Source organism: Dipodomys spectabilis, unplaced genomic scaffold (genome assembly GCF_019054845.1).
Source record: "Dipodomys spectabilis isolate Male_0828 unplaced genomic scaffold, ASM1905484v1 ptg000089l, whole genome shotgun sequence".
Taxonomy (NCBI): Eukaryota; Metazoa; Chordata; class Mammalia; order Rodentia; family Heteromyidae; genus Dipodomys; species Dipodomys spectabilis.
Genome location: NW_024870766.1, coordinates 4,603,262 through 4,616,539, shown reverse-complemented (window position 1 = coordinate 4,616,539; position 13,278 = coordinate 4,603,262). Strand labels below are relative to the sequence as shown.

The following is a 13,278-nucleotide window of genomic DNA, read 5'->3' as shown; positions in this document are numbered from 1 at the left end:
TTAAACATCTCTTTTGTTTCCAAACCTCCCAGAGCTTAATGTGTTGCTTTCATTCTAATGGGACATTATTTTTATTCATGGATGAAAGTAGCTTTTAAAGTATGATCTTTTAGACATACTATAAATGTAATGGTCACTGCAGAAAATGTTAGAAATAGCTCCACTTGAAATTGTGAGCTTTAGCAGTTAAGATGCAGAAGATAGTGGGTGTGAGTGGTTAGGTCCTGTGTGTTCTTGGAGCCAGCTACAGATATTTGGGTTTATCTTGTCTTCATTTGGAAAAGAAGCAGATGTATTTAGTGGCTCCAGCACCTGTTTCTGGTTCTACCTTGTAGTAGTTCCTACTCTCCATCTATAAGTCTGTATTTATGTTTTTCTTCTACTGATCTGCATTTAATCATTGTTATGTCTCCATGCATTTTATGTGCGTCACCTGACACATAGGTTCCCAGGCAATATTTGCTAAAAGCATTAAAATGTTCATGTGAATAATGATGGAAGGTAATATAATGAGAATGAAGATCCAATCTTTTTTATTTTTTTATTAGCATGGTTTACTATCAAGTTGTCTCTCGTGCATTACTAACGTTGATATAGGGTATTTCCAGAAAAGATTATATTAGCATACCTTGTTAAGCTATAAATAGAGGAGCCTCTTAGAAGTAATATTTATGTGCATTTACTAATTGCTAAGGATTATAATTTACTTGTAAATGCAAGATTGTATTAATTTTATCTATAATAGAATTCTTGCTCATCAAGAAATTATTAAAATTGCTTTGTGGGGAATCCAAAGTCAAGAGAATCAAATTCATTTTACAAGTACTCTGATGTAATTAATTTTTAATATGAGAGTTTCTTATTATTTTTATAAAAACTTGATAGAATAGCCCTCTAGTTTCTCCTGCTCTTGTCATTTCATCGTCAAATACTAATTTGCTGAGCTCTGTTGCAACTTATAATGTTTTCTGGTAATGAATAAATTGAGAAATTATATATTCTTCTGAACGAAATAAATCCTAACTGTTGATGAGCACTTCTGCCTGTATCAGGAAAATGGAAGTCTCATCAGGGCTGCTCTAAGCTAGCAAATACCCTTGGATCAGGACTTCTGGTATCTGCTCTGATCCAGGCTGGCACCTAGAGATGGTGAAATATTTAGTTATCCCTGCTTAGAAAAATATCTCTGAGGGGCTGGGAAGGTGGTTCAGTGATAGGGTGCTTGCCTTGCATGCATGAGACCCTGAGTTCGATTCCTCAGCACCACATAAATAGAAAAGACCGGAAGTGGTGCTGTGGCTCAAGTGGTAGAGCAGTAGCCTTGAGCTGAATTGCTGAGGGACAGCGCCCAGGCCCAGAGTTCAAGCCCCATGACCAATCAAAAGAAAAAAAGAAAAATATCTCAGAAACTCCATGAGTAATACATGTTAGATACCTTTGGAATCACCATAGATCAACATAAAACAAATCTAGTTTTTTGGTGCACAGTATTCATGTGAACAGCATTAAATTTGTGACACTAATGTGGTTTTCTCTATTCGTTTTTTTTTTTTTTTTTTTTGTCAATTGTCAGGCTTGAACTCAGGGCCAGGGTGCTGTCCCTGAGCTTCTTTGTGCTTAAGGCTATTGCTCTACCACTTGAGCCACAGCACTACTTCCAATTTTTGAGTGGTTCTTTGGAGATAAGAGTCTCACTCACAGGGACTTTTCTGCCCAGACTGGCTTCAATCACAATCCTCAGACCTCAGCCTCCAGAGTAGCCAGGATTATAGGCGTGAGCCACTGAAGCACAGCTCCATTCAATTTTAAGTTGTAGATACTCAGACATGCTGTACATAGAATAGGCAAATTTGAATAAATCTAGAGCACTAAGTTGTAGATGCTGAGCATTTATGTGTTTTCCTTAGTGATAGTCTCTTTAGAACCACACATTCCTCTATCCCAAGGATCTTTTGTATATATTTACACAGGACACTTAACCGTGAGTAACGCTTGCAGGTAGGGAAGTCCTAGGTGAATCAGTGCGTGACAAGGCGGAGAATGCTACTGTGCAATGCTGCAGACTTTAAATGCCACACGAAACCCATAACAATTGCTTTCAAGAAATAATCTTAGTTTACTATAACTTCATTATTTTACAAACTTTTTGTAAGCTTTAAATTCTTCAAAAATAACATTTACCTTAAAATAGTCATTGTACAGCTATATCAAAACATCCCTGTTAATGTTCTTACTCTGTTAAGATTTTTTTCTATTGTAAAAACCCTTGTCCTTTTTCACTTTTTAGACATTCTTGTAAATTAACATTTGTGAAGAAGGCGAATAAACATGAATGTGCTTTCAGTAGTTTATTACAGGTATAAGACAGAAAAGTTAAACCTATTGGGATTGTTTTAAGAAGGGGGAGGGAGGGGCTGGGAAAGTGGCTCAGTGGTAGAGTGCTTGCCTTGCATACATGAGGCCCTGGGTTCGATTCCTCAGCACCACATAAACAAAAAGAAAAAAGCCGGAAATGGCGCTGGGGCTCAAATGGTAGAGTGCTAGCCTTGAGCTGAAGAGCTGAGGGACAGTGCCCTGAGTCCAGGCCCCACGACCAGACACCCCCCCCCAAAAAAAAGAAGGGGGAGGGATAAGGGACAGCGATAGGGAAGGTGAGAAACATTGTGTACATGTCTGGAAATATCACAATACAACACCCCTTATATAACTAATGCATAATAATTAAAAATAATATACACAGGGCAGAATAATCATTATCATTGTCTTCAGCTCATACATCATTCCACTGGAAGGCCCCCAGGGAAAAGAAACCACATGAAGTTATCTGTTGTTTCTCATGATAGAAGCATTTCTTCTGAAACTCCTCTTCAAGGTCCTACCTGGGCTTTACATAGAGATATAACTATAGATATAGATGTAGACATATACACTATAGTAAAATATATTAAATATATTGTACACATATATAAATATGTATATATTTAGAGAGATGAGAGATGATATGTATGTAAGTATATAAAAAGGGTATGCTCTAAAATAGCAATAAGAATATAGTGTGATAAATAGAACAATAATACATGGAAGAGTTGATGCTGATACCTTGATATTTCAAACCTGTAATCCCAGCTACTCAGGAGATTTAACTGTAAAGATTGCAGTTCAAAGCCAGCCTGCTCAGAAACAAAAAAGTCTATGAGACTCCATCTCAAATAACAAGGAAGCTGGACTGGAGATGTGGTTCAAGAGACAGCTCACCAACAGTGAACAAAAAAGCCAAGGAAGCCATGTACCAGTGGCTCACATTTGTAATCCTAGCTACTCAGGAGGACTGTGGTTTCAAGCCATCCTAGGCAGGAAATTCCATGAGACTCTTATCTCCATTTAACTGCCAGAAAATCAAAAGTGGCATTGTGACTCAACTGGCAGAGCACTAGCCTTGAGCACAAAGAGGCCCAGGGACAGCACCCAGACCTGAGTTCAAGTCCCACAACTGACAAAAGAAAGCTAAGGAAGAGCTCAAGAACTTGATTTCAAAGCCTGGTAATCACACACACACAAACACACACACACACACACACACTCACACATGGGCATATAATTTTGTAAACAAGTAACATAGTTATCTATTAGCATTTACAAGTAATATATTATGAATAATTATCTGATAATTATATCTGCTATGCTTTTATACAGCTGGCAGCACAGTGTGTGTGTATACCAGTGTAACTACATTGTGCTATGACACTGCAATGACTACAATATCACTACAGGGCACCTATCAGCTCCATTGTAATCATACAGTATTACTGATCAAAGATCCATTATGGGGTACATTACTCTGAGTATATGAGACAATTTAATCAGATACAGAAAACTTGTATAAACTGATCAAGACCAACAATCCAATATTAAAATCACTACCAGCTGTGAAAACTGAAATTTGAAATAGAAGAGGAAATGTAAACAGGCCAGAAAGGGTATGAAAAGAAGCCTAAGGATGTTTTATCAAGCCCAGCTTTGACAGAAATATGAAACACGAACATTAACTGGTACTGGAAGTCACATGGAGAAAGAGGGGCTTTTACCTTGCTGCTGGAAAAATTAAAAGTAAACCTTTAGCTTCTACCAAGATATAAAGTGTTGGTACTATTTGCCAAGCAATTTTCTATTGAGGAATCTATCTGACAGAAATGAAAGCATTGTGTATAGAGATAGATGGGCCAGAATATTCACTGAAGCTTTGTTTGCAAGGAAAACAAGAAATAGAAAGTACACCGATAGAGTCATCCAATAAGTTACAGTAATTGTATCCAATGGAATGTGACCTATGTTTTCTTGATTTGAAGGAATAATTGCTATGTGTTACTAAATGCCAGTTTATTATAAAATCAATCTGAAATTAAAATTTTTAAATATTTGCCCCTCATATATGTGTATTTGTAAATAAATATGAAGAGAGAGAGACCTATGGTGCTGTTAACAATTGCTATGTCATCAAAAATGGAAAGTGGGGAAGAGTTAAGGTTACTAATACCTATCCCAAATTACTTTATTATTTACTTTGGTAATCAAAAACCTATAAGGTTTGTTCAATGACAAATGTAAATGCACACGACAGGACATGGGGAGTTTGCCTTTAGCCATATGTTAATACCAAGAAATATAAGAAAGGAGACCCAGAATTGTTACATTTGGATAGAGAAATCTTCATAGAGAAAACAGCTAGCAAGCATTATGTGACCAATGTGTCAATATTTTTCTGCAAATTTTCTTAGAGTTTGGAGAGTAAAATTTCCATTTCTTTTGTCAACACAAATAATTCCTGAAGAAGCTAGTCTGTGTAAATCATCCTAGGCAAATAAAAGTTTTCATTATTTAAAATATTTCTCTCTCATGGTTTATAAACTCCTCAAATGTAAGAGAAAGGCCTTACCATAAACTAGCTATAGTTCATCTTAACTATGACTGCGTCAAATGCTCTTTTGGAAGTTATCTTCAAAGTGCTTCTACTATGTACAATTGATGCCAAGATTGTTTTCAATTCTTCTTTTTTTTTTTTTCAGAACGTTTTACCCTGTACAGCTCTAAAAACCTTAGACAAGCATGGAATAAGTAAGTATTCAGATTTTGCTCATTTTCTTTCTAGCTTGTTGAATATTTATAGCTGTTAGATTTGTCACACCATTTTTTTAATCAGTCAACCATCCCTTTGTTCATTGAAGTATTGAACCATTAATAAACCCTATGTGGGTTAAAAAGTGATCTATTTTCTTACATATTCCAACAAGTATATTCTGTGCTTTATGAAACATTTTAGTACATGCAGAATGACACTTTTAAAATGCAATAATAGACTGAAGTTTTAGCTAAATGTTGTTGACATCTTTGGGGCAAGATAAAATTGATATCTGTGCTATTTTTTCAGCTTGCCTATTTTTTCCCTAAACCTTATTTAAGGATACTAGATACATTCATTGCTTGAAGTGTATGTACTGTTTTCATATCTATTCTCTATTTCTGATTAAATAGATTCATTTATTGGTTTCAAAATTGCACAAAATACAAAGATCTAGGTGTTTGCAAGTTACTCGTGTTGTATTGCCAGCACACCTGAGAAAATCATTAGAAGGTGAAAAGCAAGAATCACCGAGTCATTCTGGTTTTAGTTCTGAGCATCATACTTCAAGCTATGGGCTGGGGGTTGGGGTGTAGGGAGAGGGGGGAATGATAACCAGACCTTCTTTGAATGAATAAATTATCAGTGACCACAGCGTTTTTGTCTATGGGAAATTCAATATGAAAATCTCATTTTTTCTGTCATGTCCAAGTTTGGTTGCCATGAATTATGGAAATAAAAGCTAAAAGAACTTTTTCATATTAAAATGCCTTTAATTGTTGTTGTCAGTATAGTTGATTGTGAGGAACTGGTAGAATGAATATGCTAAGCTCGCCAGTCATTTATTTAAGTGATAAAGCTATCTATTTTTATTAACTCTGTGCTTTGAAGGGCACACTAACATAGTCATATTTGCCTAGTAAAAAGGTTTGTGTTTTCCCTTTGAAGAATCTGTTCTCAACCCCTGCCATCTCCCCTGGGAGCCACACCATACGCAGTGCACACCAGCGCTTTCCTCTCCCTTTACACGCCCACCCCCCAAACTTTCTCACCACTGGTGGAGCTTATTCTATGCTTCTGTATAGAAGCATGTAATAATCTACTAGGGACAACTAATGATCCAAGCACATTCCTCTCTCTGAATTGCTAAAGAGTTTTATCTGCCAGAGTAACATACAAAAATGTCACAATTCCTGGTAATAAGGTTGAATGTTTACATTTTTACTTATTTATTTATTCACTTATTTTTATGCATTTATTTATTCATTTATTTTGTGATACTGGGGATTGAAACCAGGGCATGGAACATACTAGTCAAACAGTTGAATTTCTAAATCTGAAGTAACAGGAAAACCTGACAGTTAATAGGTAGCATATCATTTACATATAATTTGGAAACGGACCATTAGGATGATATAATGAATTTTAAGTCATTTAATAAACTGAATCCCACTTGTAGATTACTTTTTAAATATTTTAAGAAAAATATTTAAGTTTAAGGTAAGATTTTTAAATTATCAACCTGGTTTATTTAATATCATGCTATTTTTAAGTACCCTTAAATCTCATCTTGTGTTGCCTTATGGTTTTATTTCAGAAATACTAATATTACAATCATCACCAAAAAATAGTATCAAAGCATTACCTTCTGTTACACCAGTGTTGTGACCTGAATCTGGAGAGCTGAACTCTACCTTTTAGCAAATTCAAATGCACTGAAATTTAGAGAGAATTAAGAATTCAAATATATTAATTGTAATATGGATTTTTCCCCCTCCAGATGGACTTAGCAGCCATCATTGACAACTCTCATTTTAGGAGAAAGAACTGTATTCCTTCTAGCTAGCTTATATCAGCAAAGGAAAAAAAACCTTTTTATTTTTTCATACTGAAACTGTTATGGTCCATGTGGACGCTTCCTGTGCAAAAAGAATTTAAGGCTAAATGGAGACAAACTCTTTTTATAAAAATACATACTGTTTTCTGACTGCCTTCAAAACATTCCATTTTATTTCAATGGAGTTCAGACACTCCTATTACTCTTCCAAATCTCCCTATTGATCATTGTCTGACATTGGCATGTATGTGCAACCAACTAAGCATTCCAGCCACTTACAGGTCTTTTATTATTTTGGCTGGAGAAGAAGCCTTAGTGTATTCTCTCCACTGAAGTGAAGGGGGAAGATTCCAGGAAAATATTTGCTTGTTTTGGAACTTTTTAACAGCTGAACAGTTTGTGATGTTTGAAAGTATTGAAATGAGAACCAAGGATAAACTCCTAAGTCAGTCACAGGAGAAGGGTCTAGAAAAGAAAAAATTTTTAAAAGAGACTAACTAGCTGCCTTTGATGAATGACACATAAATAAATGCATTCCAAACAGAAAAGACAAGACAAAACACAGCTAGGACTGGGGAAGGGAAGAACAATGGGTACACAGTAACCTTTTCTTGCTTTCCCCCCAGGAGCTAGTTCTGCTTACAATCTATCTTCAGTTTAGGATGGCTGGATTTTTCCTAGAACTTAAATTTTGAGGGATGTGAAAATAGAAAAGAAAACACATTCCTGATATAGTTCAATTTGCCAGCAAAGTCACAAGTCATAACGTGGAAGAGATAGGCTGCTTTCTAACTTGGTGTTCTTGAACTTACCTTGGACTTCCCTTTATCTGACACTATGTTTAACTTCCAAAACCATATTTTAAAAATAATTTGCTAGATAGTTGTGTTACATATAAAACAGTATATTTAAGCTAGTATTTAGAAGACTATTCTTAATTTCACTTTGCGTATTTGTTAGTAGAAGTATTCTATTTAATGTTTTTATATGAGTAAGTGCCTTCTCAAAGAAGTGAAAGCTCTTGTTTTTCATTCTGCTCTATTCAAAAATTCCTTGACAAAATAACAAACTGCAAAATAAATTGGTACTCTCCTATTTCTTTGCCAGCTTGGAAATGAGGAAGGTGAGAACAATGTCTGTACACTAGGGGGAGCAGTTGAGTTGAGTCAGATCATCTTTCTCTACTTCCTCCTCCCCCCCACCCCCACTTCACTGTTATTTTTGTTATAATTCTGTTTACTTCAACATAGCAGTTTTACTTAATGCCTGAAAACTTCACATAATATTTTCAAATAAATTACTCTCTGCATTACAGATTCACTTTGGCGGGGGGGGGGTATCTATTGGGGATGATGAGCTCTTAAGCAGAGAACAAAACAGGTATTTGGAATTCCAGCCTCTTACGTGAAAGGATGGCCTTGATGAAATTGAATCCAGCAATAGAAGGCTACATGGGAGTATAGTTCCTCACCACAGTCTGCTTCCTGGAAGATGTAGTTTTCAACATATGAGCAGTAAGTTCAACGGAGGTTTCCTGACTTTTGACACCCGTACATGATACTGTTTGAAGGCCTCCAATGCTTACCTGCTTCCCTGAAAGTTGTAATTCAGAGTAATTGCTGGGAACACTTGCTTTTACAGGAATGAGTCATTGGGTCAGTTACTGAAAGCATTTTGTGCGTGTGGTGTAATTCAGACCCACTAAACCCCTTGCCACCTAACAGAGAATAATAGTTCCAGGAAATTGCAGAGTGGATTCCTAAAAGGGAAAAGAGAAACACCTGAAATAGGAGATGCTTTCTAGGCCCTTGTGGGCGTTCTAGAGAACCTCAGAGAAGATAGAATTAAAGTCTGTCCAAAACCACAGATGGGGGAAGGGTTCCAGAAGGATGAAGCAGAAGTAATCAGAAAGATCACTAAGTTTGCCAAATGCTGGATCACTAGAAATAGCAGCAGCATAAAAGTAAAAACATATGGCACAAATCTAGTCAAAACTCATTGCTCACAGCTGCAGTGGTAATGGAGGAGGTAGTGGTTGTTAACATGCGAACAGACTTCTGCAATGCAGAATTTGCTTTCATGATATGGTTGCATCCTCTGTCCTTGCAGCAGGCTTCTGAAATACAGGATGAGTACTATGATCTTCATTTTATAGCTTAAAATGAAAGCCATGCTCATGGCCGAATGATCCATCCAACCCAGTGTTATCAGTTTTAAAACTCTGATGTTCCTAAGGACTTACCACTATGTAGTCTGGTTTTGGTTTTGTTACAGCTCTGGCAGATGGGGTAGGGTGGTTGGAGAGATCTCTTCTAGAACTGTTGTTATGCTTGGTCTAAGTTATATGTAGCAAAAAATAAACCAGGATGGAGCAGAAAGTGGACTTCTTCCATTGTGGGGGGAAATCATGTATAGAGGAGGCTGACCACCCACACCAGCAGCTTAGCTATCTCCTTCACCACTGCTGGGGCGTGTGCCGGTGGTAGAATAAAGGCTGGGCTTGTGACCAAAAAGTTCTTTAGCTGACGGACATGTCAGCCAGTTATTCACAGCCCGAGTGAAACTTGTTACTCACACACCTCTCCCTGACCCCAGGAACTCACCCCTAACATTTTGTATTACTGTCAGGTTTCTTGTCCATGCCTCAGTCTCTACCTCTACCCATCTCCCCTTCTCTCATAACAATTAATTCACTGTCATTAATCATCTCTGATGGTAGCTAAGGGCAGTCCCTATGTTGTTTGCACAGGGTTTTTTGTTTTAGTTCCCTTTTGAATGGACAAAGAAAATATCCATCTTCTCTCTTACTAATTAGCGGGACATGCCAGTCTTGGAAGTTGGCAAGAGCCAGCCATTATTTTTCAGCCTTTCAGATTACGTATTGAGCTCCTCATCCAAAAATACGCACTTCTGTCGCAGCTAATGCCACCCTTCTGCGGTGCAGCTCATTAAGGACGGAAACCCGGCCATACTTCTGAAGCAGCAGAGAGCCCCCAGGGGCAGGGGGCTGCTCTTTTTCTCATGGAGGATGGATTGGGGTTTCTTGAGCTGCACTATGAACTAAACTCTATCCCTCCCAGATTAAAGTGGCTATCTGTATTCTGTGACTGCTGTGACCAATGACCGCCAATGCTTTGGCATAAGGCACCTCAGACATCATCTCATGTGTGTGGCTGACTCCAAGAAACCCAAAATCAAGGTACAGACCAGCTTAGGCTCTTTCCTGAGGACTCTGGTGAAGAGCTGTCTCCCAGACTCATTCAGGTCGTTGGCAGCATTTACTGCCTTGTGGCGGGATTGCTGAGCCTCCCCAGGGTCTTTCTTGTTCTCAGTCAGGATATTCTCCACCAGCCCTTAAAGGCTTCCTGCATGCTTCAACCTGTTGCCACCTCCCTCTTCACCTCGTTATACTTCTCATGGTTCCCCCTCCTGCCCCATCTCTTCTGACTCAAACAGAAGGAAGTTTTCTGCTCCTAAAAGTTAATGTGGTTAAATGGAACCAGCTACTGAACCCAGTTAATCTGCCCATTGAGGGAGTGTAACCTTAATCACATTGGTAAAGTTCCATTTGCCCTAGAAAGAACTCCAGGGATTAACAACTGGACATCTTTGAAGGCAACTATATGCGTACAGAGGGGACTAGGGTTTCCTGTCAGTCAAGAGCCACAAGTGAAGTACAGCAAGGGAGCGAGCCCAGCCCTAGCCATGCCCGTTGCCGCCCACTTTGTCCCTCGGGTGACAGGCAGAGGCCTGTGACTCGGATGGTTTCACAATAGATAGTCTGGAAGCCATGTCAAGGAAGGAAAGCACCGTCCATCCTGATTCAGAGAGGTGGAAGGCCAGTGACCACGAGTTTGACTTCTCTCTCTCTGCAGTGTGTTGTTGCTATCTGTACACTTAATTTTGTAGCCATTGCATTGCTGTGGGCTCTTGGGCACTTAAATTATGACAAGTATTCAGGAACTGAAACTTAGTATAATATAAATTTAATTAATTTAAATGTAAAGAGCCACTTGTAATTAGTAGCTATCATCTCAAGAGCACAGTTCTAAATCTATACATGAGATATTCATGTATTAATGACTGCACGCATGGATGTCTAACACTGGAGAAACTGTTTAACAGCATGGATTTTTTTTTTTTTTACAATTTGCATTCTTTTTCTCTTCTTTGTAATTTTTTTATTATTATCTTTAAGTAGTTGCATAAAGGAGTTGCCATCTCACAAAGTGTCCATATATCTTCCTTTATTCCATCTTTTATTTGTAAACATGCAGAGGAGATAATAGCTCTGGAGGCCCCAATAAGCACACCAAATCTACAGAGGGAATAGTGGAAGTATCCAGCACCTGCTACAGAGCTCCCTTCCTGACCCCCTCCCCCCGGGGGGCCGCCTGTTGTCTCTCTTCCTTTCTCTTCCTTCCTTATGTTCCTCTCTCCCTCTCCCCTTCTCTCTCTCTCCTCTCTCTCTCTGTCTCCAGTCATCCGGATTACTCTTCTGTCTTCCTAGAGGTACATACTTGGCTGCTGGGTCTTTGCTTTCTTTTCTTTTTTCTTTATTTGCAAGTACTTCTTATGTAGAAACAAGATTTCATTTCCCTCAACATTTCCTTCCTAAGAGTGATATGTTAACAAATAGCATTCTACATAATTAATGTAAAACTGTGATTTATCCTAAATCTAGAAACATGTCTACCAGACAAATTTCCTAATTAGACTGAAAGAAACTCATGTATAAATCACTATTACCAAGTTCAAATTTACCAAGCTCAAATATCTGCCAGGCCTTTTCCATGATGTTGTCTGTACCAGCAAGGATAAACCTGAGCCAGATCCTGCGTGTCCCCTAGACTCAGTGTTTCAGTGGTCAGACTGAAAGTAATGATTCTTGCTGTTTGAAGCATTGGAATGAAAATAGATAATTCATCTCTTGGAACACAATGGACAGAGGCTAGGAGCATGGGCTGGCTGGATCTCTCATCGCTGGTGAAGTAAAACAGCAAGGGATTCAAAAGTATCTAACTTTTTCCTTCAGTAGCGATGGACATACCCCAAGGCATAAATCCTATGTTGTGTTATTTTAGGTTAACATGTGGTTGAGTAGATATTAGGTTTCAATGTCTTTACCAACAAAAAATATACATAAAAATGCCTTCAACACACTTATGCACAACTCTCAAATACGTTTCTGTCTTACCCAAAAAGCATATTTATACATAATTTCAATGGTTTTTTCCTGACACAAAGATCCAGTGATTTTTACAGTTGAAGTCTCATTTGTGTATGCACATGTGTGTGCATGTGTGGTTACTCAATCTATAAATGATATGTAAGTGAACAGAAATACAATAAAAAGGTATGGATGTACTGGCCCTGTCCTTGTTGCATGGTTACTCTACATCACTTTGTAGATCTGTATGTGAAATCTCCCTTAGTCCTCAGCTGTATTGAATCCCTCAAGACTTGATATACAAACACGATGCCAAATAGAGAACTTCCCTTAAATTATTCAAATCTCCCCATAAGTGATTTCCCACTCTTCCTGAAATGGAAAACATTTGATCATAAATTCAATTAAATCAGCCATCATCTTTGTGATGTTTGTCCAGCTAAATCCTTTAGTGGCTAAGCCAATAAACATGCCGTGTGTGTGTGTGTGTGTGTGTGTGTGTGTGTGTGTGTGTGTGTGTGTGTGTGTGTGTGTGTGTGTGTGTTATGACTGTTGAAGAAAAATTGATTTGAAGATGGATAACTCTTATATTTAGACATGATTTTAATCACTTTATTGTAGCCAACACTTTAAAAGATTTAACTCTTACAGACAGAGTAGTGTTTCTTTTAATTTACTTGCTTTGATTTACCAATTTGAATTTTAGATCAAAACAGACACTGATACTTTAGAAATATTATTAAGATACAGCAAGCTACCCTATCTACCCTTCCTCTTCTTTCTTCTGTGCTCTGTCCTCCCTAGTTAAAACAAAAGCAAAAACAACCATGGTCATACTTTTAAGTTTCTTAATTAAAATGCCACCATAAGACCATAGTACTATGCATGACTTCTCATATATATATTACCCTAAGATGTAAGATTTATTAGAGTCTTATAAATGTTGATTGCTTCTCATTATGATACTAAAACCCTTCAGACAAACAGATATCCCCACCCCTGTCTCCTCTTTTTTACAAATCTTATCTTTGCTAATGACTGCATTAATTTGGCTATAACTGTCTTATTGATGCATATCTTTAGACACATATATTTCTTGTAACCTGTAGAGGGCAGCATGTTCTGGAGGAAAAACATCATAAAGCATCTATGCCT

At 37.7% G+C, this 13,278-nt stretch overlaps 1 protein-coding gene across 3 annotated transcripts in view; it reads left to right on the top strand.

The window, feature by feature from the left end:
* Positions 1–13,278, top strand: part of Cdk14 (cyclin dependent kinase 14) — a 538,666-nt gene that overhangs the window by 404,657 nt on the left and 120,731 nt on the right. For all 3 annotated transcript variants that reach the window (XM_042684715.1, XM_042684719.1, XM_042684716.1), the window contains exon 12: positions 5,064–5,112. In XM_042684715.1, coding sequence (XP_042540649.1) covers positions 5,064–5,112 — 49 coding nt within the window. The remainder of the gene's footprint in view (positions 1–5,063; positions 5,113–13,278) is intronic.